General features: G+C 45.3%; 1 protein-coding gene across 12 annotated transcripts in view; it reads right to left on the reverse strand.

The window, feature by feature from the left end:
* The window catches only part of LOC139417938 (phosphatidylinositol-3,5-bisphosphate 3-phosphatase MTMR4-like), a 109,529-nt gene extending 84,231 nt beyond the window's left edge, over positions 1-25,298 (reverse strand). For 2 of the 12 annotated variants that reach the window (XM_071166940.1, XM_071166937.1), the window contains exons 1-3: positions 16,399-16,446; positions 16,241-16,263; positions 8,949-9,050 (exon numbers count right to left, since the gene is read on the reverse strand). In XM_071166940.1, the coding sequence (XP_071023041.1) occupies positions 8,949-8,981 (33 nt within the window). In that variant the 5' untranslated portion in view covers positions 8,982-9,050; positions 16,241-16,263; positions 16,399-16,446. Of the gene's footprint in view, positions 1-8,948; positions 9,054-16,240; positions 16,264-16,398; positions 16,504-25,246 lie in introns of those variants that run through there. The other 10 variants (XR_011635256.1, XM_071166936.1, XM_071166943.1 and 7 more) reach the window with 8 other exon arrangements.
* Positions 25,299-25,950: the final 652 nt, after the last annotated feature.

Consider the following 25,950-nt stretch of genomic DNA (forward strand, 5'->3'; position numbering starts at 1 on the left):
TAACAGAGAACAGTACCATCCAACCACCACCACCTGCTAACAGAGAACAGTACCATCCAACCACCACCTGCTAACAGAGAACAGTACCATCCAACCACCACCTGCTAACAGAGAACAGTACCATCCAACCACCGCCTGCTATCAGAGAACAGTACCATCCAACCACCACCACCTGCTAACAGAGAACAGTACCATCCAACCACCACCTGCTAACAGAGAACAGTACCATCCAACCACCACCACCTGCTAACAGAGAACAGTACCATCCAACCACCACCTGCTAACAGAGAACAGTACCATCCAACCACCACCTGCTAACAGAGAACAGTACCATCCAACCACCACCTGCTAACAGAGAACAGTACCATCCAACCACCACCTGCTAACAGAGAACAGTACCATCCAACCACCACCACCTGCTAACAGAGAACAGTACCATCCAACCACCACCACCTGCTAACAGAGAACAGTACCATCCAACCACCACCTGCTAACAGAGAACAGTACCATCCAACCACCACCTGCTAACAGAGAACAGTACCATCCAACCACCACCTGCTAACAGAGAACAGTACCATCCAACCACCACCTGCTAACAGAGAACAGTACCATCCAACCACCACCTGCTAACAGAGAACAGTACCATCCAACCACCACCTGCTAACAGAGAACAGTACCATCCAACCACCACCTGCTAACAGAGAACAGTACCATCCAACCACCACCTGCTAACAGAGAACAGTACCATCCAACCACCGCCTGCTATCAGAGAACAGTACCATCCAACCACCACCACCTGCTAACAGAGAACAGTACCATCCAACCACCGCCTGCTATCAGAGAACAGTACCATCCAACCACCACCACCTGCTAACAGAGAACAGTACCATCCAACCACCACCTGCTAACAGAGAACAGTACCATCCAACCACCACCACCTGCTAACAGAGAACAGTACCATCCAACCACCACCACCTGCTAACAGAGAACAGTACCATCCAACCACCACCTGCTAACAGAGAACAGTACCATCCAACCACCACCTGCTAACAGAGAACAGTACCATCCAACCACCACCTGCTAACAGAGAACAGTACCATCCAACCACCACCTGCTAACAGAGAACAGTACCATCCAACCACCGCCTGCTATCAGAGAACAGTACCATCCAACCACCACCACCTGCTAACAGAGAACAGTACCATCCAACCACCACCTGCTAACAGAGAACAGTACCATCCAACCACCACCACCTGCTAACAGAGAACAGTACCATCCAACCACCACCACCTGCTAACAGAGAACAGTACCATCCAACCACCACCTGCTAACAGAGAACAGTACCATCCAACCACCACCTGCTAACAGAGAACAGTACCATCCAACCACCACCACCTGCTAACAGAGAACAGTACCATCCAACCACCACCACCTGCTAACAGAGAACAGTACCATCCAACCACCACCTGCTAACAGAGAACAGTACCATCCAACCACCACCTGCTAACAGAGAACAGTACCATCCAACCACCACCTGCTAACAGAGAACAGTACCATCCAACCACCACCTGCTAACAGAGAACAGTACCATCCAACCACCACCTGCTAACAGAGAACAGTACCATCCAACCACCACCTGCTAACAGAGAACAGTACCATCCAACCACCACCTGCTAACAGAGAACAGTACCATCCAACCACCACCTGCTAACAGAGAACAGTACCATCCAACCACCACCTGCTAACAGAGAACAGTACCATCCAACCACCACCTGCTAACAGAGAACAGTACCATCCAACCACCACCTGCTAACAGAGAACAGTACCATCCAACCACCACCACCTGCTAACAGAGAACAGTACCATCCAACCACCACCACCTGCTAACAGAGAACAGTACCATCCAACCACCACCACCTGCTAACAGAGAACAGTACCATCCAACCACCACCTGCTAACAGAGAACAGTACCATCCAACCACCACCTGCTAACAGAGAACAGTACCATCCAACCACCACCACCTGCTAACAGAGAACAGTACCATCCAACCACCACCTGCTAACAGAGAACAGTACCATCCAACCACCACCACCTGCTAACAGAGAACAGTACCATCCAACCACCACCTGCTAACAGAGAACAGTACCATCCAACCACCACCTGCTAACAGAGAACAGTACCATCCAACCACCACCTGCTAACAGAGAACAGTACCATCCAACCACCACCACCACCTGCTGCTAACAGAGAACAGTACCATCCAACCACCACCTGCTAACAGAGAACAGTACCATCCAACCACCACCTGCTAACAGAGAACAGTACCATCCAACCACCTGCCTGCCACTGCTGTAACATTAGTCATGTATTATTTATATTCCTCACACGGTACATCCCTACAGCACGACTCAGATCAAGCGCTACTGCTCAGAGGCTGGCTACTACGCTAGCACAGTCCCTTTATTCTCTACTGGAGAGGCTAGGTACGCTAGCACAGTCTCTTTATTCTCAACTGGAGAGGCTAGGTAGGCTAGCACAGTCCCTTTATTCTCAACTAGAGAGGCTAGGTACGCTAGCACAGTCCCTTTATTCTCAACTGGAGAGGCTAGGTACGCTAGCACAGTCCCTTTATTCTCTACTGGAGAAGCTAGGTATAATACAACACAGCCTTCTCTAAGCCTGGCTAGGCTAGCACAGTCACGCTATTCTCTACTGGAGAGGCTAGGTAGGCTAGCACAGTCAAGCTATTCTCTACTGGAGAGGCTAGGTATAATACAACACAGCCTTCTCTAAGCCTGGCTAGGCTAGCACAGTCACGCTATTCTCTACTGGAGAGGCAAGCCCAGTAGCTCCATTCTCTACTGGAGAGGCTAGGTAGGCTAGCACAGTCGCTCCATTCTCTACTGGAGAGGCTAGGTAGGCTAGGCTAGCATAGTCACTTGATTCTCTACAGGAGAGGCTAGGTAGGCTAGGCTAGCACAGTCACTCGATTCTCTACTGGAAAGGCTAGGTAGGCTAACCCAGTCGCTCCACTCTCTACTAGAGGGGCTAGGTAAGCTAACCCAGTCGCTCCACTCTCTACTAGAGGGGCTAGGTAGGCTAACCCAGTCGCTCCACTCTCTACTAGAGGGGCTAGGTAGGCTAACCCAGTCGCTCCACTCTCTACTAGAGGGGCTAGGTAGGCTAACCCAGTCGCTCCACTCTCTACTAGAGGGGCTAGGTAGGCTAGGCTAACAGTCACTTCTCTATTGGAGCTCTACCCCCTGACATGGCTCCATGAGAACCGAACTCAAAGCCCCCCCCCCACACACTCCCAGGCGCACCCACAAACACACGCTGCACAGGAAGGGGAGTAGCACACAGAAACTTGCGCTCAAAACACACACACAAGAATTTGAAAAAAAGGGGCCATAGAGCCACTTACAAAGCAGTTGAGCAAAGAGCAGGCGACCCGGTCTGCCAGGCTCATGATGAGAGACAGGGCTGTCTCCAGACACACAGTCTACAGAGGAACATTAGCATGGAGAATGAAGGGAGCACCACGGGCCTGCATTACCCTCCTCACCATCCTCCTCCCTACACTCCGCTTTTCCTCTCCCCGCTCGTGCCCCAGGAGGTGCTCCGGGACAGTGGTGCGACACACCCCCAACCTCAGTCCTCCCCGCCCCCCACTCCCCCCCCCCAGAGAGAGGTGGATGAAAACAGAGTGAGGGAGCGCAGGTGCCTGGAAAGACCCCCTGTTGCTCAGACTGAGTCGGGAAGGAAGTGGATAGTCTGTAAGATTGACAGAGTCCACTGAAATAGTCCAGAAAGAGGAGAGGAGGAAGGAAAGGAAGAAGGGAGGCAGGCGGACCGACTAGACATGACAGGAAGAGTGAGAATGCAGCATGAGAGAGAGGAGGGAAGGGAGAGCAAGAGAGAGGAGGAATTGCCTGATGCTTAAGCTCCACCCATCACCATGCCATGCGCATCTCCTACCTCACCCAATCACGTGCTCTCCCCCCCCCCCGCTATCACATCCTCCCTCCCTTCCCCACTCCATCCCTGTTCACCCTTCACCGAGATCCATCTCGTCGCAGGCAGGCAGCTTCCTCGGCAACATGTCACAGCAGCGCAGCATGTACCACAGCAGCATGTACCACAGCAGCATGTACCACAGCGGCATGTACCACAGCGGCATGTACCACAGCAGCATGTACCACAGCAGCATGTACCACAGCAGCATGTACCATAGCAGCACATCATGTACCACACCATAATGTACCACAGTAGCATGTATCACATCAGTATGTACCACAGCATCATGTACCACATCAGTATGTACCACAGTAGCATGTACCACAGCAGAACAGCATGTACCACAGCAGAACAGCATGTACCACAGCAGAGCAGCATGTGCCACAGCAGCATGTACCACACCATCATGTACCACACCATCATGTACCACAGCAGCATGTACCACAGCAGCGCATGGCAGAGCCTGAGGATGCTACAGCCTGAACTTCAACCATCTCAAGCACCACAACGCACTACTCAGGGGTAGACTAACACACACACACACGATCAGAAATATGTTTTCACATGGAACACCTTTCTCACAAGGTCCCCCCCCCCCCCCCTACATTGACACCTCTGCATCAGAAAAAGAGACACTGTTGCTGTTAGTGTGCGTGTCTTCAAACCACCCCGTTGGCAGCGATTGACTGAGTGTGATAGGGACGGACGGATCAGAGAATGGAGGGATGAGGAGAGGGGAAGCCCACGCAGAGAGCTCCAGTGACACAGCATTCTAACAGCAGCCCTGCCCCCCCCCCCCCCTCCTTTCACCCCCCCCCTTCCTGAGGGTCTCCTTGGTGCTGCCTGAGTGAGCCGCAGTACTTCACTGCACTGTTCCCAGATACAGTTGTCCCCTAGGGGAGGGTGTGAGTGTACACTACTTATATACACTGCTCCCTAGGGGAGGGTGTGAGTGTACACTACTTATATACACTGCTCCCTAGGGGAGGTGTGAGTGTACACTACTTATATACACTGCGTCCCTAACGCCTGCTCCCTAGGGGAGGGTGTGAGTGTACACTACTTATATACACTACGTCCCTAACGCCTGCTCCCTAGGGGAGGGTGTGAGTGTACACTACGTATATACACTGCGTCCCTAACGCCTGTCCCCTGCTCCCTAGGGGAGGGTGTGAGTGTACACTACGTATATACACTACGTCCCTAACGCCTGCTCCCTAGGGGAGGGTGTGAGTGTACACTACTTATATACACTGCGTCCCTAACGCCTGTCCCCTGCTCCCTAGGGGAGGGTGTGAGTGTACACTACTTATATACACGGCGTCCCTAACGCCTGTCCCCTGCTCCCTTAGCGGAGGGTGTGAGTGTACACTACTTATATACACTGCGTCCCTAACGCCTGTCCCCTACTCCCTTAGCGGAGGGTGTGAGTGTACACTACTTATATACACTGCGTCCCTAACGCCTGTCCCCTGCTCCCTAGGGGAGGGTGTGAGTGTACACTACTTATATACACGGCGTCCCTAACGCCTGTCCCCTGCTCCCTTAGCGGAGGGTGTGAGTGTACACTACTTATATACACTGCGTCCCTAACGCCTGTCCCCTGCTCCCTAGGGGAAACGTGGTGTGCCTCTGTGCACATATTATAAAATTGTGACGTTTGCTTTGGTGTTCTGGATTTATTTTAAGCTGTTCGTACACACACACACACACACACACACACACACACACACACACACACACACACACACAAAAAAACAGTAATACTGCAGTTTCTGGTTTTGTAAGTGAAGGTCTTTGAGGGAGTACGCGAGCGACGTTCGTTTTGCGCCGCGTTCTGCTGGGAGCAAACAGAGCCTGGTATGTGGACGTCGTAAACCAGATGCACGCAGACAGAAGCTTCGGTGGATCGTGACTGGCTAACAGAGAGGAAAACCTCAGAACACCCAGCTAGAGGTAGGGGCGGGGAGGGTATGGGAGGCCTTCTGTTGTAATGACATCGTTTCATTATCTTAAATGTGCTGCTGTATGGAAACGACTACAGCCGTAATGTACGTCAAACAGAGAGGGGCAGGCAACTGGCAAACGGGACCAGATTAAGCTAAAGTGCTTTTTCACTGCATACATCAAGAGATTAGATGGTTGGCTCTGTCATCTTGAAAGAGGAGAGGAGAGAAAAGAGAAGAGAGAAAAGTCGAATTTCTGCAAAGAAACCACTACTAAAGAACACCAATAAGAAAAAGAGACTTGCTTGGGTCAAGAAACACGAGCAATATTTTTTATTTGACCTTTATTTAACTCGGCAAGTCAGTTAAGAACAAATTCTTATTTTCAATGACAGCCTAGGAACAGTGGGTTAACTGCCTTGTTCAGGGGCAGAACGACAGATTTGTACCTTGTCAGGTAGGGGGGTTTGAACTTGTAACCGTCTGACTGCTCTGGATGGGCCGAGGTTACTAGTCCAACCACTAGGCTACCCTGCCGCCCCAATGGACATTAGACTGCTGGAAACCTGTCCTTTGGTCTGATGAGTCCAAATTTGAGATTTTTGGTTCCAACAGCCCGGTCTTTGTGAGACCCAGAGTAGGCGAACGGATGATCTCCGTATGTGTGGTTCCCACCGTGAAGCATGGAAGAGGAGGTGGGATGGTGTGGGGGTGCTTTGCTGGTGACTCATTTAGAATTCAAGGCACACTTAACCAGCATGGCTACAACAACATTCTGCAGCAATACATCATCCCATCTGGTTTGCTCTTAGTGTGACTTTTATTTTTCAACAGGACAATGACTCAACACACCCCTCCAGGCTGTGTAAGGGCTATTTGAACAAGAAGGAGAGTGATGGATTGCTGCATGAGATGACCTGGCCTCCACAATCACCTGACCTCAACCCAATCGAGATGGTTTGGGATGAGTTGGACCGCAGAGTGCTTAGCATATGCGGGAACTCCTTCAAGACTGTTGGAAAAGCATTCCAGGTGACTACCTCATAAAGCTGGTTGAGAGAATGCCAAGAGTGTGCAAAGCTGTCGTCAAGGCAAAGTGTGGATACTTTGAAGAATCTCATATATTTTTATTTGTTTAACACTTTATTTTGGTTACTACATGGCTCCATATGTGTTATTTCATAGTTTGATGTATTCACTATTATTTCTACAAAGTAGAAAATAGTACAAATAAAGAAAAACACTTGAATGAGAGTAGCTGTGCCCAAACTTTTGACTGGTACTGTAGATATCACACACAGGATTATAACCTCCTGTGTGTGACCAATGTGTTACTGTCAATGTGTCCCTATGTATCATATCGGAGAGGGTTAGAGAGCACATTGGGGTTCTCCTGTCTGCTGGCGTGACTGACCGACTCGCCACACTGTGGCTTAGTGTGTGTGTGTGTGTGTGTGTGTGTGTGTGTGTGTGTCTCTCTCGTCCTCCCTCGGCCTACCCAAAGCAGTCAGACGGTGAGCTCCAGATAGCCTCCTGTATCCGGTGTCTCCACAGTTTTATTTTTAGGAAAGGAGGCCGGCCATCCATCCATCCACATGGAATGTGTGTGTAGCTGTTGACAGTTACCAGGCTGATATGGTATTATCATTGTCTCTTATGTCTAGCAGGTGGAGGAGGGTTCTCGTTTACAAAACTCCCGCACAGTTACGCAACTACAGCAGAGTCAAGACCACGGGACTTTAGGTGGAGTTGGGATATGCTGGGAGGTCAACTGTAAATGGACCACACAGTGACTCGATACCTCAAATCATCAATACATTCCTACTGGGAGTCCTCTGAGGAGACAGGTGATAGATTGGTCATGTCTTCATATGAAAACAGCTCTATAGAGAAGTATTCAAATCTGCAGGCCACCCAATCTGTCACTTTTTCTAGACGGAAGAAGTGTGTGTTGAGAAGTCGTACCAAAACGGTGACTGCTTTTGAAACGATCGCCTATAAAATCACCCACAAGAGGGCGCCGTTTCTAAGCTTCTGCTGCTAAGGGTGTATACTTCCTGATACACAGTGCATTCAGAAAGTACACAGACCATTTGACTTCTTCAACTTGGTTACGTTATACAGTCTTATTCTAAAAAGGAAGGACAAAGGACAAAGCAAAAACAGATTTAGAATGTTTTGCTAATTTATTCACAGAGGTGGGTGTGGCCTATGTCATGTGCAGACAGTTTTTTTAAACAGTCATGTTGGAAAGTCACAGCTTCTGCTCAGTTCTTATGGCCCCATGAGGCCTAGGGTGCATTCATTACTGTAACAGTTTGCAACGAAAGCTAAACTTTCTTTTGGACAAATTCAGGTAGGTCCCGCCGCGTTTCGTTTGATTTCTAAGGGAACACACCCCTAGACTATAGATTAGTGATATTATACAGCCGTGTCTCGGGCCCCCAGACCACACGTTCCGTTGTTACTCCGTCCTCAGGGTGTTTATGATTGTGAGGGCGATGTAGAATTGTGAATTATTTCGGTTCTGTCTGTCATGATGGGTGTGTGTCCACGCTGTGATGGAAAAGAGCCAATCGGGGACAGGTCTAAGACCGGTGTACTATTGGCTTCCCAACACAGCACGTTTTAGTGGGAAGTTAATTGAAACATTTGAAGAATATCCTCCACTTGGTTTAGGGATGTGAAAACGGCTGCAATATTTTTTTTAATTTTTTTTTTTAAAGGTGACGATTGTCAGATGCTATATAAATCAATGACATACCGAGAAGCCAATGCCATTACGCAAGAAGTAAGATTTCAAAACATAAAAAACGTTATCAGGTCTATCAATTTACATCACTGTATCATTCAGTACTGAAGCATAGAAGTATAAATGTGTTGTAGTCGTGTGAGAAACGTCAAGAGGAAGAAGAATAAGTTAGTGAGAGATGAAATGGCAGCTTCCCCCTCTCCCTCCCCATGGCGCTGTCTGATTGGCTCACCATGCTGTCAGTCTGTTGTTCTGCACCAATCATACTGGCTTCTCTCCAGCTCCCTCAGTCTCTCCTCCCCTCTACCGGGCTCCGCTGAGTCAGCGACGTCTCCTGCCAACACACACACACACACACACACGGTGTTTGGGAGAGTAAATACACACCCACAGCGTTAAGACATTGATAGGGGAAAAACACACACACACTTAGGGGGGTGTGAGAGTGTGTGTTACAGCCTGGGTAGAGAGAGAGAGACACTGCACAACCCATCATTAAAGTTACTAACAGCTCTTTATGTGAGAGTAAAAACGAACATTTGGTCAAATGTGTGAAAGGTGGTAAACTAAAAAAAATAAAAAAAATCAGGACTAAATTTTACAGGAAGTAGACTAGAGATCTTTATAAGCTGCAATATGTAAGTTATTGGGCGGCCTGATCAAATTTGCATAGAAATGTGAGTTGTAGATCTGTCATTCTCATTGAAAGCAAGTCTAAATAAGCGGTAGATCTGTTCTATGTGCTCCATTTCTAAGTTTAAATAATTTTGTGTCTTTTACTTTTGGTTTTGTACACCAGCTTCAAACAGCTGAAAATACAATATTTTGGGTTATTAAAATATATTTCACAGCGGTTTAGACGGTACAATGACTCTCTCTCTCTACACATTGCTTGTTTTGTCACATACTGAAATTAAGCAAACTAAATTTGAATTTTTTGCAACCTTCATGTGCTCACGACTCAGCTATGGCATTTAGTATTTCATGTGTTTATACTTCACTGGCCTTGAGACATGGCCTTAAGTGGTCAAGACAAACAGAGCTGAAATGATTGGGCAGAAACAAGACCCCAGGATGTTATCAGCGTAGTAAGTCTTGGGTGGGCCACCTAAGCATTTTTTTTTTTTTTTAAATACATTCTCAGGATGGAAAAACTCTTTCAGTTTAAAAACCAGATATGAAGTATGTAGAAAAGATAACGTCGACTTACAGTGCATCGACCTACGGTGCAGTCGGAAAAGTATTCAGACCCCTTGACTTTATCTACATTTTGTTACGTTACAGCCTTATTCTAAAATGGATTCCCCCCCCCCCCTCGTCAATCTTCACACAATACCTAATAACGACAAAGCAAAAACAGGACATTTTTGCAAATCTATTAAAAAATATATATATAAACTTAAGTATCACATTTACATACTTTGTTGAAGCACCTTTGGCAGCGATTACAGCCTCAAGTCTTCGATTACAGCCTCAAGCTTGGCACATCTGTATTTGGGGAGTTTCGCCCATTCTTCTCTGTAGATCCTCTCAAGCTCTGTCAGGTTGGATGGGGAGCGTCGCTGCACAGCTGTTTTCAGGTCTCTCCAGAGATGTTCGATTGGGTTCAAGTCCGAACTCTGGCTGGGCCACTCAAGTACATTCAGAGACTTGTCCCGAAGCCACTCCTGCGTTGTCTGTGTGCTTAGGTTGTTGTCCTGTTGGAAGTTGAACCTTCACCCCAATCTGAAGTCCTGAGCAGGTCATCTCATTTCTCTCTTTACTTTTCTCCGTTCATCTTTCCCCTCAACCCTGACTAGTCTCCAAGTCCCGCTGATAATCATCCCCACAGCATGATGGTGCCACCGCCATGCTTCACCGTGGGGATGGTGCCAGGTTTCCTCCAGATGTGATGCTTGGCATTCAGGCAAAATATTTCAATGTTGGTTTCATCAGACCAGAGAATCTTGTTTCTCATGGTCTGAGAGTCTTTAGGTGCCTTTTGGCAAACTCCAAGTGGGCTATCATGTCCCTTTTACTGAGGAGTGGCTTCTGTCTGGCCACTCTACCATAAAGGCCTGGTGGAGTGCTGCAGAGATGGTTGTTCTTCTGGAAGGTTCGCTCATCTCCAAAGAGGAACTCTAGAAATCTGTCAGAGTGACCATCGGGTCCTTGGTCACCTTCCTGACCAAGGCCCTTCTCCCCCCATTGCTCAGTTTGGGCGGCTGGCCAGCTCTAGGAAGAGTCTTGGTGGTTCCAAACTTCTTCCATTGAAACAGACTCCATGAGGGTGGTATGAGGGCCCGACGTCCACAGGTGGGGGTTGTGCTTACAGCCCAACACTGTGCAGGACGTTTGGCATTTGCCAGAGAACACCAAGATTGGCAAATTCGCCACTAGCGCCCTGTGCTCTTCACAGATGAACTGGCCCGCCCGTTCCCCAGACCTGAATCCAATTGAGCACATCTGGGACATCATGTCTCGCTCCATCCACCAACGCCACGTTGCACCACAGACTGTCCAGGAGTTGGCGGATGCTTTAGTCCAGGTCTGGGAGGAGATCCCTTGGGAGACCTTCCGCCACCTCATCAGGAGCATGCCCTGGCGTTGTAGGGAGGTCATACAGGCACGTGGAGGCCACACACACTACTGAGCCTCATTTTGACTTGTTTTAAGGACATTACATCAAAGTTGGATCAGCCTGTAGTGTGGTTTTCCACTTTAATTTTGAGTGTGACTCCAAATCCAGACCTCCATGGGTTGATAAATTTGTTTCCATTGATCATTTGTGTGTGATTTTGTTGTCAGCACATTCAACTATGTAAAGAAAAAAGTATTTAATAAGAATATTTCATTCATTCAGATCTAGGATGTGTTATTTTAGTGTTCCCTTTATTTTTTGTGTACATTTGAAAAAATATCTAGAAACTAATTTTCGCTTTGTCATTATGGGGTATTGTGATGTCATTATGGGGTATTGTGATGTCATTATGGGGTATTGTGTGTAGATTGATGAGGGATAATAAAAAAATATATATATTTTAGAATAAGGCTGTAACGTAACAAAATGTGGAAAAGTCAAGGGGTCTGAATACTTTCCTAAAGCACCGCATGTCTGCATTTTATGATAAATATTCTATAACTAACAATCATTCAAATAAAGGGTAGACAAAACAATTCTGGAGTATTGATTGTTCTGTTTCAGAATAAGAACACAGCATTAGTCATTCTGGAGTATTGATTGTTCTGTTTCAGAATAAGAACACAGCATTAGTCATTCTGGAGTATTGAATAAGAACAATAAGAACACAGCATTAGCCATGGCAAAATGTGTAGAATTGCACAACATTTCTCTCAGTTCCATGGAAAAATATATGTGGAATTCCAGGAAATGTGCTTTAAAACCAATTCTCTCCGCCGCCAAGACGGGGGACTCAAATTCTTACCCAGGGCCCAGACCGAATTCAGTCACGCCCAATGGGCTACCCACGCCCATTCTCCCCCAACACCTAAGCCCCTTTTGAATCCAGAAAAAACCCCTGCACCAATATAAATATAGCCAAGAGATTAGCCTCTGCAGAGTCCCCAACAACCAGTTGTTCCAGTTTTCACGTGAAATGGAAAGACACTTCCTTTTTTGGACACTCCATCTTAACTCCTCCTCCACATTTACTGGATTGGTCGAATAGTGCAGAAGAGAACAGTATCCCCCCTCCCCCTCTCAAGCCCAGTATGTACTTTCAGGTGTTTCTTTTACACCTGCTACATTAGACCTAGGCCCTACCTACAAGAACCCACACATACAGTAGAGATGCTGGTTAAGATGGCTGCCATCGATAGTAGCTTTGACTAAGAATGTTGTGCCGTCTCAGTCAGTCAGTCAGTATTCATTTAAAAAGGCCAGACTGGACTAGTAGACGCCACCAAGACGCACGCGTTCTGAGGCTGCGCTAATCTCTCCCTCCACACGGACCTTGATCCAAGATGACAAGCCTTCTAATTGGATGAGTAACAATTTACAGGAAACGGGGAAACTCAACAACATTTCTCAAGAGTTGTTACTGGGAACCTTGATCCATGATTGCCTGTGTCTCGAAATGGCAGCCTGTTCCCTGTATAGTGCAATACTTCTGGACCAGACCCATAGACTGGTTTGGTTGTTCAGCAACCAAACCTAACATGTGCTCAACTATGAGACGAGGTCTCCAAATGTTTATTGAAAACATAAATACATTTGCACAAATTGAGCACTTGTGGTCCCTCAAATACATGGTTACAGTTGCCGGTTAGCTTGCTAGTTGATTATTTTTGTTGCCATTTTAGTATAAAAATGTGACATCGGTCAAAACAAGACATGGTATCAACAATAAGATGAAACTAGCTGAAACGAGCCACCTACGATTCCCCTCGTGGCAGCTTGTCGTCATTGTTGCCAGTTACCTGACCATTCAGCATCATTGTTGCCAGTTACCTGACCATTCAGAATCATTGTTGCCAGTAACCTGACCATTCAGAAACATTGTTGCCAGCTACCTGACCATTCAGAATCATTGTTGCCAGTTACCTGACGATTCAGAATCATTGTTGCCAGTTACCTGACGATTCAGAATCATTGTTGCCAGTTACCTGACGATTCAGAATCATTGTTGCCAGTTACCTGACGATTCAGAATCATTGTTGCCAGTTATCTGACCATTCAGAATCCTAAACAACATACGGTATCCAGCCACGTCGATGCACGCTCATCATTTGTGACGTAGTCAGCCAACCCGTCTATAGGTATTAGGGAAAAGGTTGTATGGTCAAAGTAGTGCACTACATAGGGAGCAATTTGGACCGCAGTCACAATAAACACACCCACCCACCCAGCCAGCCATAAGGCCAGCCACAGTAAACACACCCACCCAGCCAGCGGTAGGCCAGCCATAGTAAACACACCCAGCCAGCCATAAGGCCAGCCACAGTAAACACACCCACCCACCCAGCGGTAGACCAGCCATAGTAAACAAACCCACCCAGCCAGCCAGCCGTAAGGCCAGCCACAGTAAACACACCCACCCAGCCAGCCATAGTAAACACACCCAGCCAGCCGTAAGGCCAGCCACAGTAAACACACCCACCCAGCGGTAGACCAGCCATAGTAAACAAACCCACCCAGCCAGCCAGCCGTAAGGCCAGCCACAGTAAACACACCCACCCAGCCAGCCATAGTAAACACACCCAGCCAGCCGTAAGGCCAGCCACAGTAAACAAACCCACCCAGCCAGCGGTAGACCAGCCACAGTAAACACACCCAGCCAGCCATAAGGCCAGCCACAGTAAACACACCCACCCAGCCAGTCAGCGTTAGGCCAGCCACAGTAAACACACCCACCCAGCCAGCCGTAAGCCCTACACTCTAACCACTAGGCTACCTACCCCCTCTACACTCTAACCACTAGACTACCTGCCCCCCCTACACTCTAACCACTAGGCTACCTACCCCTCCCCCCTACACTCTAACCACTAGGCTACCCTGCCCCCCCCTACACTCTAACCACTAGGCTACCTACCCCCCCTACACTCTAACCACTAGTCTACCTACCCCCCCTACACTCTAACCACTAGGCTACCCTGCCCCCCCCTACACTCTAACCACTAGGCTACCTACCCCCTCTACACTCTAACCACTAGGCTACCTGCCCCCCCTACACTCTAACCACTAGGCTACCTACACTCTAACCACTAGGCTACCTACCCCTCCCCCCTACACTCTAACCACTAGGCTACCCTGCCCCCCCCTACACTCTAACCACTAGTCTACCTACCCCCCCTACACTCTAACCACTAGTCTACCTACCCCCCCTACACTCTAACCACTAGTCTACCTACCCCCCCTACACTCTAACCACTAGGCTACCTACCCCCTCTACACTCTAACCACTAGGCTACCCTGCCCCCCCTACACTCTAACCACTAGGCTACCTACCCCCTCTACACTCTAACCACTAGGCTACCTACCCCCCCCCCCCCCCCCTACACTCTAACCACTAGGCTACCCTGCCCCCCCTACACTCTAACCACTAGTCTACCTACCCCCCCTACACTCTAACCACTAGGCTACCCTGCCCCCCCTACACTCTAACCACTAGTCTACCTACCCCCCCTACACTCTAACCACTAGGCTACCCTGCCCCCCCTACACTCTAACCACTAGTCTACCTACCCCCCCTACACTCTAACCACTAGTCTACCCTGCCCCCCCTACACTCTAACCACTAGGCTACCTACCCCTCCCCCCCCCTACACTCTAACCACTAGGCTACCTGCCCCCCCTACACTCTAACCACTAGGCTACCTACCCCTCCCCCCCCCTACACTCTAACCACTAGGCTACCTACCCCTCCCCCCCCCTACACTCTAACCACTAGTCTACCTACCCCCCTACACTCTAACCACTAGGCTACCCTGCATCACCTATGACAGAATGTCAATCATACGGTAATAAAAAAATATGTCATTGCTTCAAGGTTAATAAAAACAGTTTCCACCCCCCCCAAAAAAAATCAAAATTGGCTATATTGTAAAAATTCATAAAAACATGTAGCTTTTTGGTCTTTAATGTTAGGTTTAAAATCACTTTAACCAACCACACTGCTAACCTTAAGCCTAACGCTAACACAATAAAGAAGAGAGACTGTACAAATAGGTGTGGTTACCGACAACCTTATTAAGAAAACTTCAATTTAAAAAAAAAACACACAGAAATACTCACGCCAGATTGACAAACTACGCTGTTTGACTACTACACGCACAGGGTTGGCCGTGAGGAGTGGGCGTACACAAGTACCCTTTTTTGCTGTTGTTTTGTTTTGTTGTTGTTGTTTTGTTTTGTTGTTGTTGTTTTGTTTTGTTTTGTTGTTTTTGTTGTTTTGTTTTGGTTGTCGTTTTATTTTTTTTTAAAACACATTGTGCGAGAAACAATATTTAAAAACACAACAGGCACCAAGTATAACGTTAAAGCTGCAATATGTAAATTGTTTTGGCGACCTAACCAAATTCATATAGAAATGTGAGCTATAGATTCTGTTCTATGTCCACTATTTCTATGCTTGCCGTGCTTAAGTTTTTTCACCAGTTTCAAACACAGATTTTAAAAAAAATTATACAAAATATTTTTGGTTATTAAAAATATATTACACCAGCGGTTTAAAATGGTACAATTATTCTCTACATTATACATAGCTTGTGGTCACAAACTGAATATAAGTGAACTATTCGATTTTTGTTGTTGTTGCATATCGCACCTTTAACATAAGAGCAGTGTGCTTTCCCTCTCTGTCTACAGTAGTAATTCGTCTACTCTGTAGTGGTATTATTACTAGTTGATCGTCCTATTATCAGTTTAAGGCTTCCGACTGCTTCTCACGGAGCAGTGCACATGCTCCTCTCACTTCTCTGTAAAGACTGACACACCCCCTTCTGCACACTGCACACCAAGTCTTCAGACAAACAGAGAAGAAAAAACAAAAAAATCCGTAATTCTAAAAATCCAGCATTTCTTACCTGAGTGAAGCTGATTAGTAGTGCTTTGCTTAAAAAAAAATAAGATTCCTTTGTTTAAAAACAAGAATTGTTTGGTTAAACTTCTCTCTAACCCCCCCCCCTCAACGTAAAGGTGAAGTGAAAGAAGTAGTATGTAGTTCTCCGTCTCCCCAACTCACTCTGGTTGTAATCAGCAGCATGACGTCCCTCCGCTCTCACACCCTCTCTGCGTGCTCCTACCCTCTCTCTCTCGCCGTACTCTTCTTTCTCCTACTGTCCCTCTCGCTTTCTCCCTCCCTCCATCTCGTTCTGACCATGTGGAGGGATCTTTTCTATAGGTAGGGCCCTTAAGTGTGATTTTCAGAGCAAAAACCTGAAGAAAAAAAATCTAACAACAACAGAGGAAACTGATTTTGAGAGAAAAAAATTAATATAAAAGACAGAACTAGGCATTTTATTTTATAAATATTTTTTTTATTGTGCCTGAAATAGGGCACGACCCGTCTCAGTTTCACCAACTGCACCACCCTCGACTCCGCCTAAACAAAACCAGTAGCCTATACTGGGTCTCCTTGCTATACAAATCCTAATCTTTGAAGGTAACAACAACAACAGGACCTTTTCAAGTAACCTTTAGGCCAACAGGATAGCCTAAACTTTGATTTAAAAAAAACAAGCCAGTATTCACGGACTAGTGAGTGACTACTGAATCTGGGGCAAAGGCAGTAGCACGCCTTTCATCCACAAATAATTAAAATGGAGGAATGGAATTCCTAAACATGACTCAACAGCTTATAAAAGCTCTGTGGCATTTTGATTTAGAATGTGTATGCTTACCACTCAGAATTTTTTATTTATTTATTTATTACACAAAAGTTTAGGTACTAATCTCTGCTGACGTTCCAGTTGCCACACCCTCTCTCCTCTGCTGTAAGCAGGTTGCTACATGTCAAACCTCTTGACAGCACTGACAATACAGTACAATGATTGTGGACTACAGGAAAAAGAGGACCGATCACGCCCCCATTCTCATTGACGGGGCTGTAATGGAGCAGGTTGAGAGCTTCAAGTTCCTTGGTGTCCACATCACCAACAAACTAACATGGTCCAAACACACCAAGACAGTCGTGAAGAGGGCATGACCACATTTATTCCCTCTCAGGAGACTGAAAAGATTTGACATGGGTCCTCAGATCCTCAAAAGGTTCTACAGCTGCACCATCGAGAGCATCCTGACTCCTGAACATCTAATTAAATGGCTACCCAGACTATTTGGTTTGATGAAGGGCCTGATGAAACCTCTATCCATGGGACAGACAGACTATATACATATATATACACATATAATATATGTGTATAAATATACACATACATACATACATACATAAATATGTGTATATATGTGTATATATATATACGTATGTGTATATATATGTATATGTATATGTGTATATACATATATGTATATATATACACATACATATATATACACATACACATACATATATACATACATATATATATAGACCTATAACGCAGTAACACACCAACTCTCCCATCTTTATCCCGCAAAAAAACACAACTGATGTCAGTGGATAAATGGCCACATCTATATAAAAAAAAAAAAGACCAACTAGCTTTGGATTGTGAAAGTGTTATAAATGCCAGTGAAATAACCTTCCGGGCAACCTAAGCCTACTCCAAAAAACCAGGAGCCCAGGGAATATATTGTCGACATTAGCAGAAAGATTGGGTTACTGTATCTTCATACAAACAAGCATCCTGACCCCAAGAAAATCTTGTTTTGTTTTATTTTCCACAGGGAGTTTTCCGAAAGAATCAATTCAGTGGCTGGTGAATCACCCGAAATAGTCAGAGCGGACTGGGGGGGCTTACAATAACGTTCCATTGATAAAATGTATATAAATAAATAAATATATAAATAAATAAATCTGTTGCATAATCCTTCTGAAACAACAGTAGCAACAATTTTGTTACCACCATAGACAATGTGACAAAATAATTTTTTTTTATATATTATCATCACCACATGACAGTTGGAAATGTATGCTACACAGATAATGTGTAATGTTTACTGTTAATTTGTATTGTTTATTTCACTTTATATATTATCTACCTCACTTGCTTTGGCAATGTTAACACATGTTTCCCATGCCAATAAAGCCCCTTGAATTGAATTGAATTGAATGGAGACAAAAAACACTGTTGTGGGATTTACCCTGGCCTAGAAACTACTTTCTGTCATTAAACTGTTCAACGGGTCAGACTAACATTTTCACTTCTTCATTTACAGGAAAACATAACAAGTTGGTTTCACTTCTAAATCTGAAGTAGGCCATGTGTAAAAAAACCTGAATCTTCATCCATATCATTCTGGGATCGGTCCTTCAAGAGCTCAACCAACAGTATTTCACGTAAACAATATTTTTTTGTCCAGTCACACTCACAGCAGCCCTGTCATCACACATCAACACCCAGGTCAAAGTTCACCATGCACTGATAACAATCAGAAATTGCAATGTTTTTGAGCAATTATGTAGCTAGTTCAGTCCTATCCAGCACGAGATATGAGCCGGGAAGGAGGAATGGAATCTCTCAGAGCCCAAACAAATAAATGTGCTTGTCGGTGGGCAGAGCAGTGGGCAGAGCGGTGGGCAGAGCGGTGGGCAGAGCGGTGGGCAGTGGGCAGAGCGGTGGGCAGAGCGGTGGGTGGGCAGAACGGTGGGTGGGCAGAGCGGTGGGCAGAACGGTGGGTGGGCAGAACGGTGGGTGGGCAGAACGGTGGGCAGAGCGATGGGTGGGCAGAACGGTGGGCAGAGCGGTGGGTGGGCAGAGCGGTGGGTGGGCAGAACTGTGGGCAGAGCGGTGGGTGGGCAGAGCGGTGGGCAGAACTGTGGGCAGAGCGGTGGGTGGGCAGAGCGGTGGGTGGGCAGAGCGGTGGGTGGGCAGAGCGGTGGGTGGGCAGAGTGGTGGGTGGGCAGAGCGGTGGGCAAAACTGTGGGCAGAGCGGTGGGCAGAGCGGTGGGTGGGCAGAGCGATGGGCAGAGCGGAAATTTTCAAAAACACAGTGATACAAGTAGTAAAACTATTAATAAACCTATACAGTTCTCCCACGCCAATTTATTGAAAACATTATTAAACATTATTTAAAGCTGCACTTTAGTCTCATACATTCACACAAGCTGATGGTTAGAGTTCACATGACATTCTCTTGACTGTTGCTATGACAAGAGGTGGGTGGGTGGCTAGCTACAATAGAAAATGTGATTTTCGTTCTCTCAACATTTTAGGCTAGCCAATTTAAAATTAGAGGTTGGCCGATTAATTAGGGCGATTTCAAGTTTTCATAACAATCGGTAATCAGCATTTTTGGACGCCGATCATGGCCGATTACATTGCAATCCACGAGGAGACGGCGTGGCAGGCTGACCACCTGTTACACGAGTGCAGCAAGGAGCCAAGGTAAGTTGCTAGCTAGCATCAAACTTATCTTATAAAAAAACAATCAATCTTAACATAATCACTAGTTAACTACACATGGTTGAAGATGTTACGAGTTTATCTAGCTTGTCCTGCGTTGCATATAATCGATGCGGTGCCTGTTATTGTATCATTGAATCACAGCCTACATCGCCAAACGGGTGATTTAACAAGCGCATTCGCAAAAAAAAAAACACTGTCGTTGCACCAATGTACCTAACCATAAACATCAATGCCTTTCTTAAAATCAATACACAAGTATATTAAACCTGTATATTTGGTTAAAAGAAATTCATGTTAGCAGGCAATATTAACTAGGTAAATTGTGTCACTTCTCTTCCGTTCTGTGCAACAGAGGCAGCAGTTTGGGCCGCCTGGCTCGTTGCGAACTGTGTGAAGACCATTTCTTCCTAACAAAGACCGTAATTAATTTTCCAGAATTATGACATAACATTGAAGGTTGTGCAATGTAACAGCAATATTTAGACTTAGGGTTGCCGCCCGTTTAACAAAACAATGAATGGTTCCGTATTTCACTGAAAGAATAAATGTTTTGTTTTCTAAATGATAGTTTCCAGATTTGACCATATTAATGACCAAAGGCTCGTATTTCTGTGTTAATTATAATATAATTAAGTCTATGATTTGATAGAGCAGTTTGACTGAGCGGTGGTAGGCAGCAACAGGCTCATAAGCATTCATTCACACTTTACTGCATTTGCAATGCTTGCAGCACAGCGCTGTTTATGACTTCAAGCCTATCAACTCCCGAGATTAGGCTGGCAATACTATAGTGCCTATAAGAACATCCAATAGTCAAGGGTAAATGAAATACAAATGATAGAGAGAAATAGTCCTATAATTCCTATAATAACTACAACCTAAATCTTCGTACCTGGGAATATTGAAGACTCATGTTAAAAGGAACCACCAGCTTTCATATGTTCTCATGTTCTGAGCAAGGAACTGAAACGTTAGCTTTCTTACATGGCACATATTGCACTTTTACTTTCTTCTCCAACACTTTGTTTGTGCATTATTTAAACCAAATTGAACATGTTTCATTATTGATGTATTATATTAAGTTAAAATAAGTGTTTATTCAGTATTGTTGTCATTATTACAAATATTATACTCATTTATTTTCTGCCCCTTTTCTCCCCCTTTTCTGCCCCTTTCTCCCCCTTTTTGTGGTATCTTGTCTCATCGCTACAACTCCCGTACGGGCTCGGGAGAGACGAAGGTCGAGAGCCATGCGTCCTCCGAAACACAACCCAACCAAGCCGCACTGCTTCTTAACACAGCGCGCATCCAATTCCGGAAGCCAGCCGCACCAATGTGTCGGAGGAAACACCGTGCACCTGGCAACCTTGGTTAGCGCACACTGCGCCCGGCCCACAACAGGAGTCACTAGTGCGCGATAGGACAAGGATATCCCTACCGGCCAAACCCTCCCTAACCCGGACGATGCTAGGCCAATTGTGCGTCGCCCCACGGACCTCCCGGTCGCGGCCGGCTACGACAGAGCCTGGACGCGATGGTGGCACAGCTAGCACTGCGATACAGTGCCCTAGACCACTGCGCCACCCGGGAGGCAAATATTATATAAATGTACTTTAAAAAATATTTGTATATTTTTTTTTTTAAATATTAATACAAAAAATATTTTAAATAACATTTTTAAATGTTAATTAATCATTATCAGTTTTTTTTTTGGTCCTACAATAATCGGTATCGATGTTGAAAAATCATAAAATCGGTCGACCTCTACTTAAAATAGCTTCAAAACAAGTCTATGGGCTATTCAAAGAGTAGTGTGACCTGTAACAGGATCCGAGCCATCAATAAAGCACCGCATAACACAGCAGGTATGTTGTATACCACACGAGGGAAAGAGGCCCGGGGCTACACATGGAGGGGTGGAGAAGTGGGGCACGACTCGCACGTATGACACCAGGTAACTGCCAAAATAAAGGAAACTCCAACATAAAGTAGTCTTCATTAGGGAGTTGGGCAACCACGAGTCAGAACATGCCCCTTGAAATAGATTCAACAACTGTCTGGAGCTCTATCGGAGGGCTGTGACACCATTCTTCCATAATTTGTTGTCTTGTTGACAGTGGTGGGGAAAATGCTGTCTCAGGCACTGTTCCAGAATCTCCCATAAGTGTTCAATTGGGTTGAGCTCTGGTGACTGAGACGGCCATGGCATATGGCTTACATCGCTTTCATGCTCATCAAACAATTCAGTGACCACTTGTGCCCTGTGGATGGGGACATTGTCGCTTTATGGGGGGGGGGACATAGCCATGGTAGCCAAAAGAATGCCCTGCCCAGTATTTTTCATACATGACCCTAAGCATGATGGGATGTTAATTGCCTAATTAACTCAGGAACCACACCTGTGTATAAGGACTTGCTTTCAATATTCTTTGTATCCGTCATTTACTGGAAGTCTTTCCTTTATTTTGGAAGTTACCTGAGGTGCGTTCATTACAGAAACCCTTTACCATTTAAGAACCAGAATGGAAGTAGAGCAAAACCAAAATTTCTATTGGACTGCTGGCAGAAGAAATATGCCCAGAGAAGCAGGAGATTGAACTTCACACAACTTTATAGACTTGTCCCCGTTAGTTAACACTATGAACATTTCCCTTTACTGTGGGAATTGTGATCGAATCAATGCAATATTAGCAACTTTCAATTAAACATTCCTTTCAAAATAAACATTTCCTGTCTGTTTCTCCTCACTTTGAAAACATCTACAGTCCTATTGATCTGATTGGTTACTAATAATATCATTTAAAATCCCTCAAATTGTGTCCCATATGTGTTTAGACACGGTGACAAGTACGCAAGAGATTTTGTTGGACACAGAATGCATCCGATTAGGATTCTATCGCATTGACAGCCTGTACTCTACACAGACCGGTGCGCCATAACCAATCAGAGCTGTACATGTGTTTATATCCTTCGCTAGTTAGTGAGTTATTAGCCCAGTTATAGATCATTTGTAGTTATCTATAACTGGGGGGGGTGATTGCTTTCTGGAAGATCACAAAACGTGTGCATTTCTCCACATCTTTGAAAAGTGAGTCAGGTAAAAAAAAAAAAAAAAATTGTCTTAAAGGGGTAGTGTTGTATTTTGAGACATACTTGAATAAGCTAAGTAGCCAATGAGCACAGGGTAGCATAATTTGTCATATTCTCTCTAATAAATGGTATGGGAATAATGATACGTTTTATTTTGTAAAGTGGTTTCTTGCATCAAAACGTTCAGTCACATCCTTGTCTGAAGAACAAGTGGATAAACAAGTTAAATGTCAAGCCATGCATTAAAAGTCTCATGGAATGTAGGCCTACATTGGGGAGGCAGGGAGCCGCCCCAATTGAACACTTATGGGAGATTCTGGAGCAGCGCCTGAGACAGCATTTTCCCCACCACTGTCAACAAGACAACAAATTATGGAAGAATGGTTTCACAGCCCTCCGATAGAGTTCCAGACAGTGGTTAGAGCGTTGGACTTGTAACCGAAAGGTTGCTAGATCGAATCCCCAAGCTGACAAGGTAAAATATCTGTCATTCTGCCCCCTGAACGAGGCAGTTAACCCACTGTTCTTAGGCCGTCATTAAAAATAAGAATGTGTTCTTAACTGACTTGCCTAGTTAAATAAAAGGTAAAAAAATAAAAAATACAACATTGGCTGAACGATAGAACAGTTATTTTCCGTGTTCAAATGTTACAGGATGTATTTTCTCAATTGGTTTTGATGGTAGGCCACTCTGGTAGGCTTTACCGTTTGATCAAATAGCCACAGTAACCTACTGTTAAAACTAACTTAAAGCGGGTACAGCCTCTGTACCGCGATAAACGCAAACCGGAAGTTGCACTGAATTTTCACAACGTTCAAGTTTGCCATCAGCAGACCGGAAATTTGCTCAGTGGCGAAAAACATTTAGGTGACCATTGGGTAAGTCACCTAAATGACTTACCCATTTCATTCAATAAACATTTTGTAAGCGAAGACTTTTATGGTTTATCCTATGTGTAACTGTGTTGTTTTTATCGCACTGCTTTGCGTTATCTTGGCCAGGTCGCAATTGTAAATGAGAACTTGTTCTCAACTGGCCTACCTGGTTAAATAAAAGGTGAAATAATTTTTTACATTTTTCTTTAAAAAGGTGCACTCAAAAATTCCCAAAATAACTGATGAATTTACGAACGTGCAACACCCGTTGAATATGACCACCGTCAGCAAAATATTATAATATATTTGCCAGCAGCACAGTCAGTCTAACGCTCTTCACAACATTAAAAACAGCCTAACCAGCTCTGCTAGGGACAGGTGTTCTCTCATTTTTATTTTATTTTTTATTTTACTAGGCAAGTCAGTTAAGAACAAATTCTTATTTTCAATGACGGCCTAGGAACAGTGGGTTAACTGCCTGTTCAGGGGCAGAACGACAGATTTTGTACCTTGTTAGCTGGGGGATTTGAACTTGCAACCTTTCGGTTACTAGTCCAATGCTCTAACCACTAGGCTACCCTGCCGCCCATGTCTGACCCAAATAATTATCTAAACTTTTTCGCTAAACAGTAGAAAGCAGATGATTCAGTCGATTTTCCCATTGGTCCTAGACTATGGCAACATCTATATGAACGCAGCGGCCACTTATTTAAAGCTGTTAAAAGCAGTTTATCATAGCGCACTGCGGCGCATGTTCTGCGCATGTGACAAATAAAATTTGATTTGATTTATTATGGGCAACAATTTTAGTACTCATCACTGCATGCTCTACCAGAAAGTTGGTTTGCCCTCTTTCACGTAGGTTGATACATTGCTGTTCTCATTTATAAAATAAAGGTGCTAAAAAAAAAAAATTAAAAGTAGCTTGCAAGTTAGGCAACTCAAGCCAGTTAACTTGGGTGCTTGGAAACAGACATGAGGACAAAACGCTCGGATCAACCCTAGTCCTCCGCCAAAGCATCCAGGATGCGCTCTGAACGACCCGAGGGCGAAATGGTCTGAATTTAAAAAAGACAACATTTGACAACTCTCTGTGAATTAACGAGCGACCCTGAGAGCGCACTCATGACACACTGGAGATAATTTACGAACACACCCTTTGATAGGCTCAGAGTAGCTTGGTACTACAAAGCATATAAAAACACGCTAAAACAGTACCGTTTGACAGATAAAATACCTAGTTCACTAATGTAGGTAGAGAACCAAACAGGTGCAACAAGACGGAAATGTTGAAAACTAGGAGCTGGCTTTCCTTAGCCCAGGTTCGACGAGCTTAACGTTGAGAGTGGTGATGCCCCATCAAACACACCGGCTGCTAGGAGGGGGAGGCGGTTCGAGGTCTACTGGACTGGTCTTAGCTAAGCACACTGGCAAATGTCAAAATATTGGTAAGGAACAGCATATCTCTCAGTCGCCGTGCAACATAATACACACTATTATTTTTTTTAAATTGACATGTTCGTTTATTTTTTAAAATACAATCGGGATAGCTACTCACTCAGAAAGAATCAGCTGATACAACGGTGACTCAGTAGACTACACGACTTCCGCATTCACGAGCGATGACCTATGCTTCGACCAATCAGCAAAAGTAAAGCATGCATTTAGACCAATGGTGAGAGAGAATCCGTACCAATAACTGCGGAATAGCCAATGAAAGTTTATGACAGGTAAAAGCGCGGTTGTGTAGCCGCGTCAATGGCGTGCACACACCCACACCAAAGCCAATCAAGACAGATCGGTGCCTCTAGAATGGGTGGATTCTATTAGGATATGGTCCGTGATATGAACGGGCAAAAGCGGTGGTGAGGGAGGAGTGCCTGTCTAAAATGGAACCGTGATCTACGCCACTTAATCATGAGTCAACATGGTGCATCGCCCAGAAACATACATCTATTTTCCATAAAATAAATGTTATAATTTTCTAACTAATTTTACATTGGGAAGGCAGATTAAGCAATAATTGTTGCATGTGAAAATACACAATCCTACTCATTACTCCGCGTGCTTAATTACATCACTTTTGTTTTGAGCAGACTTCACTTCGTGGGCATTGAACGGGGCACCTGGCTCACGCCCGGGATACAGCCCGATTCCCAAGACTAATGCATTCAACTTTCACCTGGCACAAAACAAGTTTTACCCGTGAATACGGGGCAGATTAATCGAGTTCCCTCAATGTTGCTGGCAATCGCGCGGCA

The sequence above is a fragment of the Oncorhynchus clarkii genome, chromosome 10, assembly GCF_045791955.1.
Source record: "Oncorhynchus clarkii lewisi isolate Uvic-CL-2024 chromosome 10, UVic_Ocla_1.0, whole genome shotgun sequence".
NCBI lineage: Eukaryota > Metazoa > Chordata > Actinopteri > Salmoniformes > Salmonidae > Oncorhynchus > Oncorhynchus clarkii.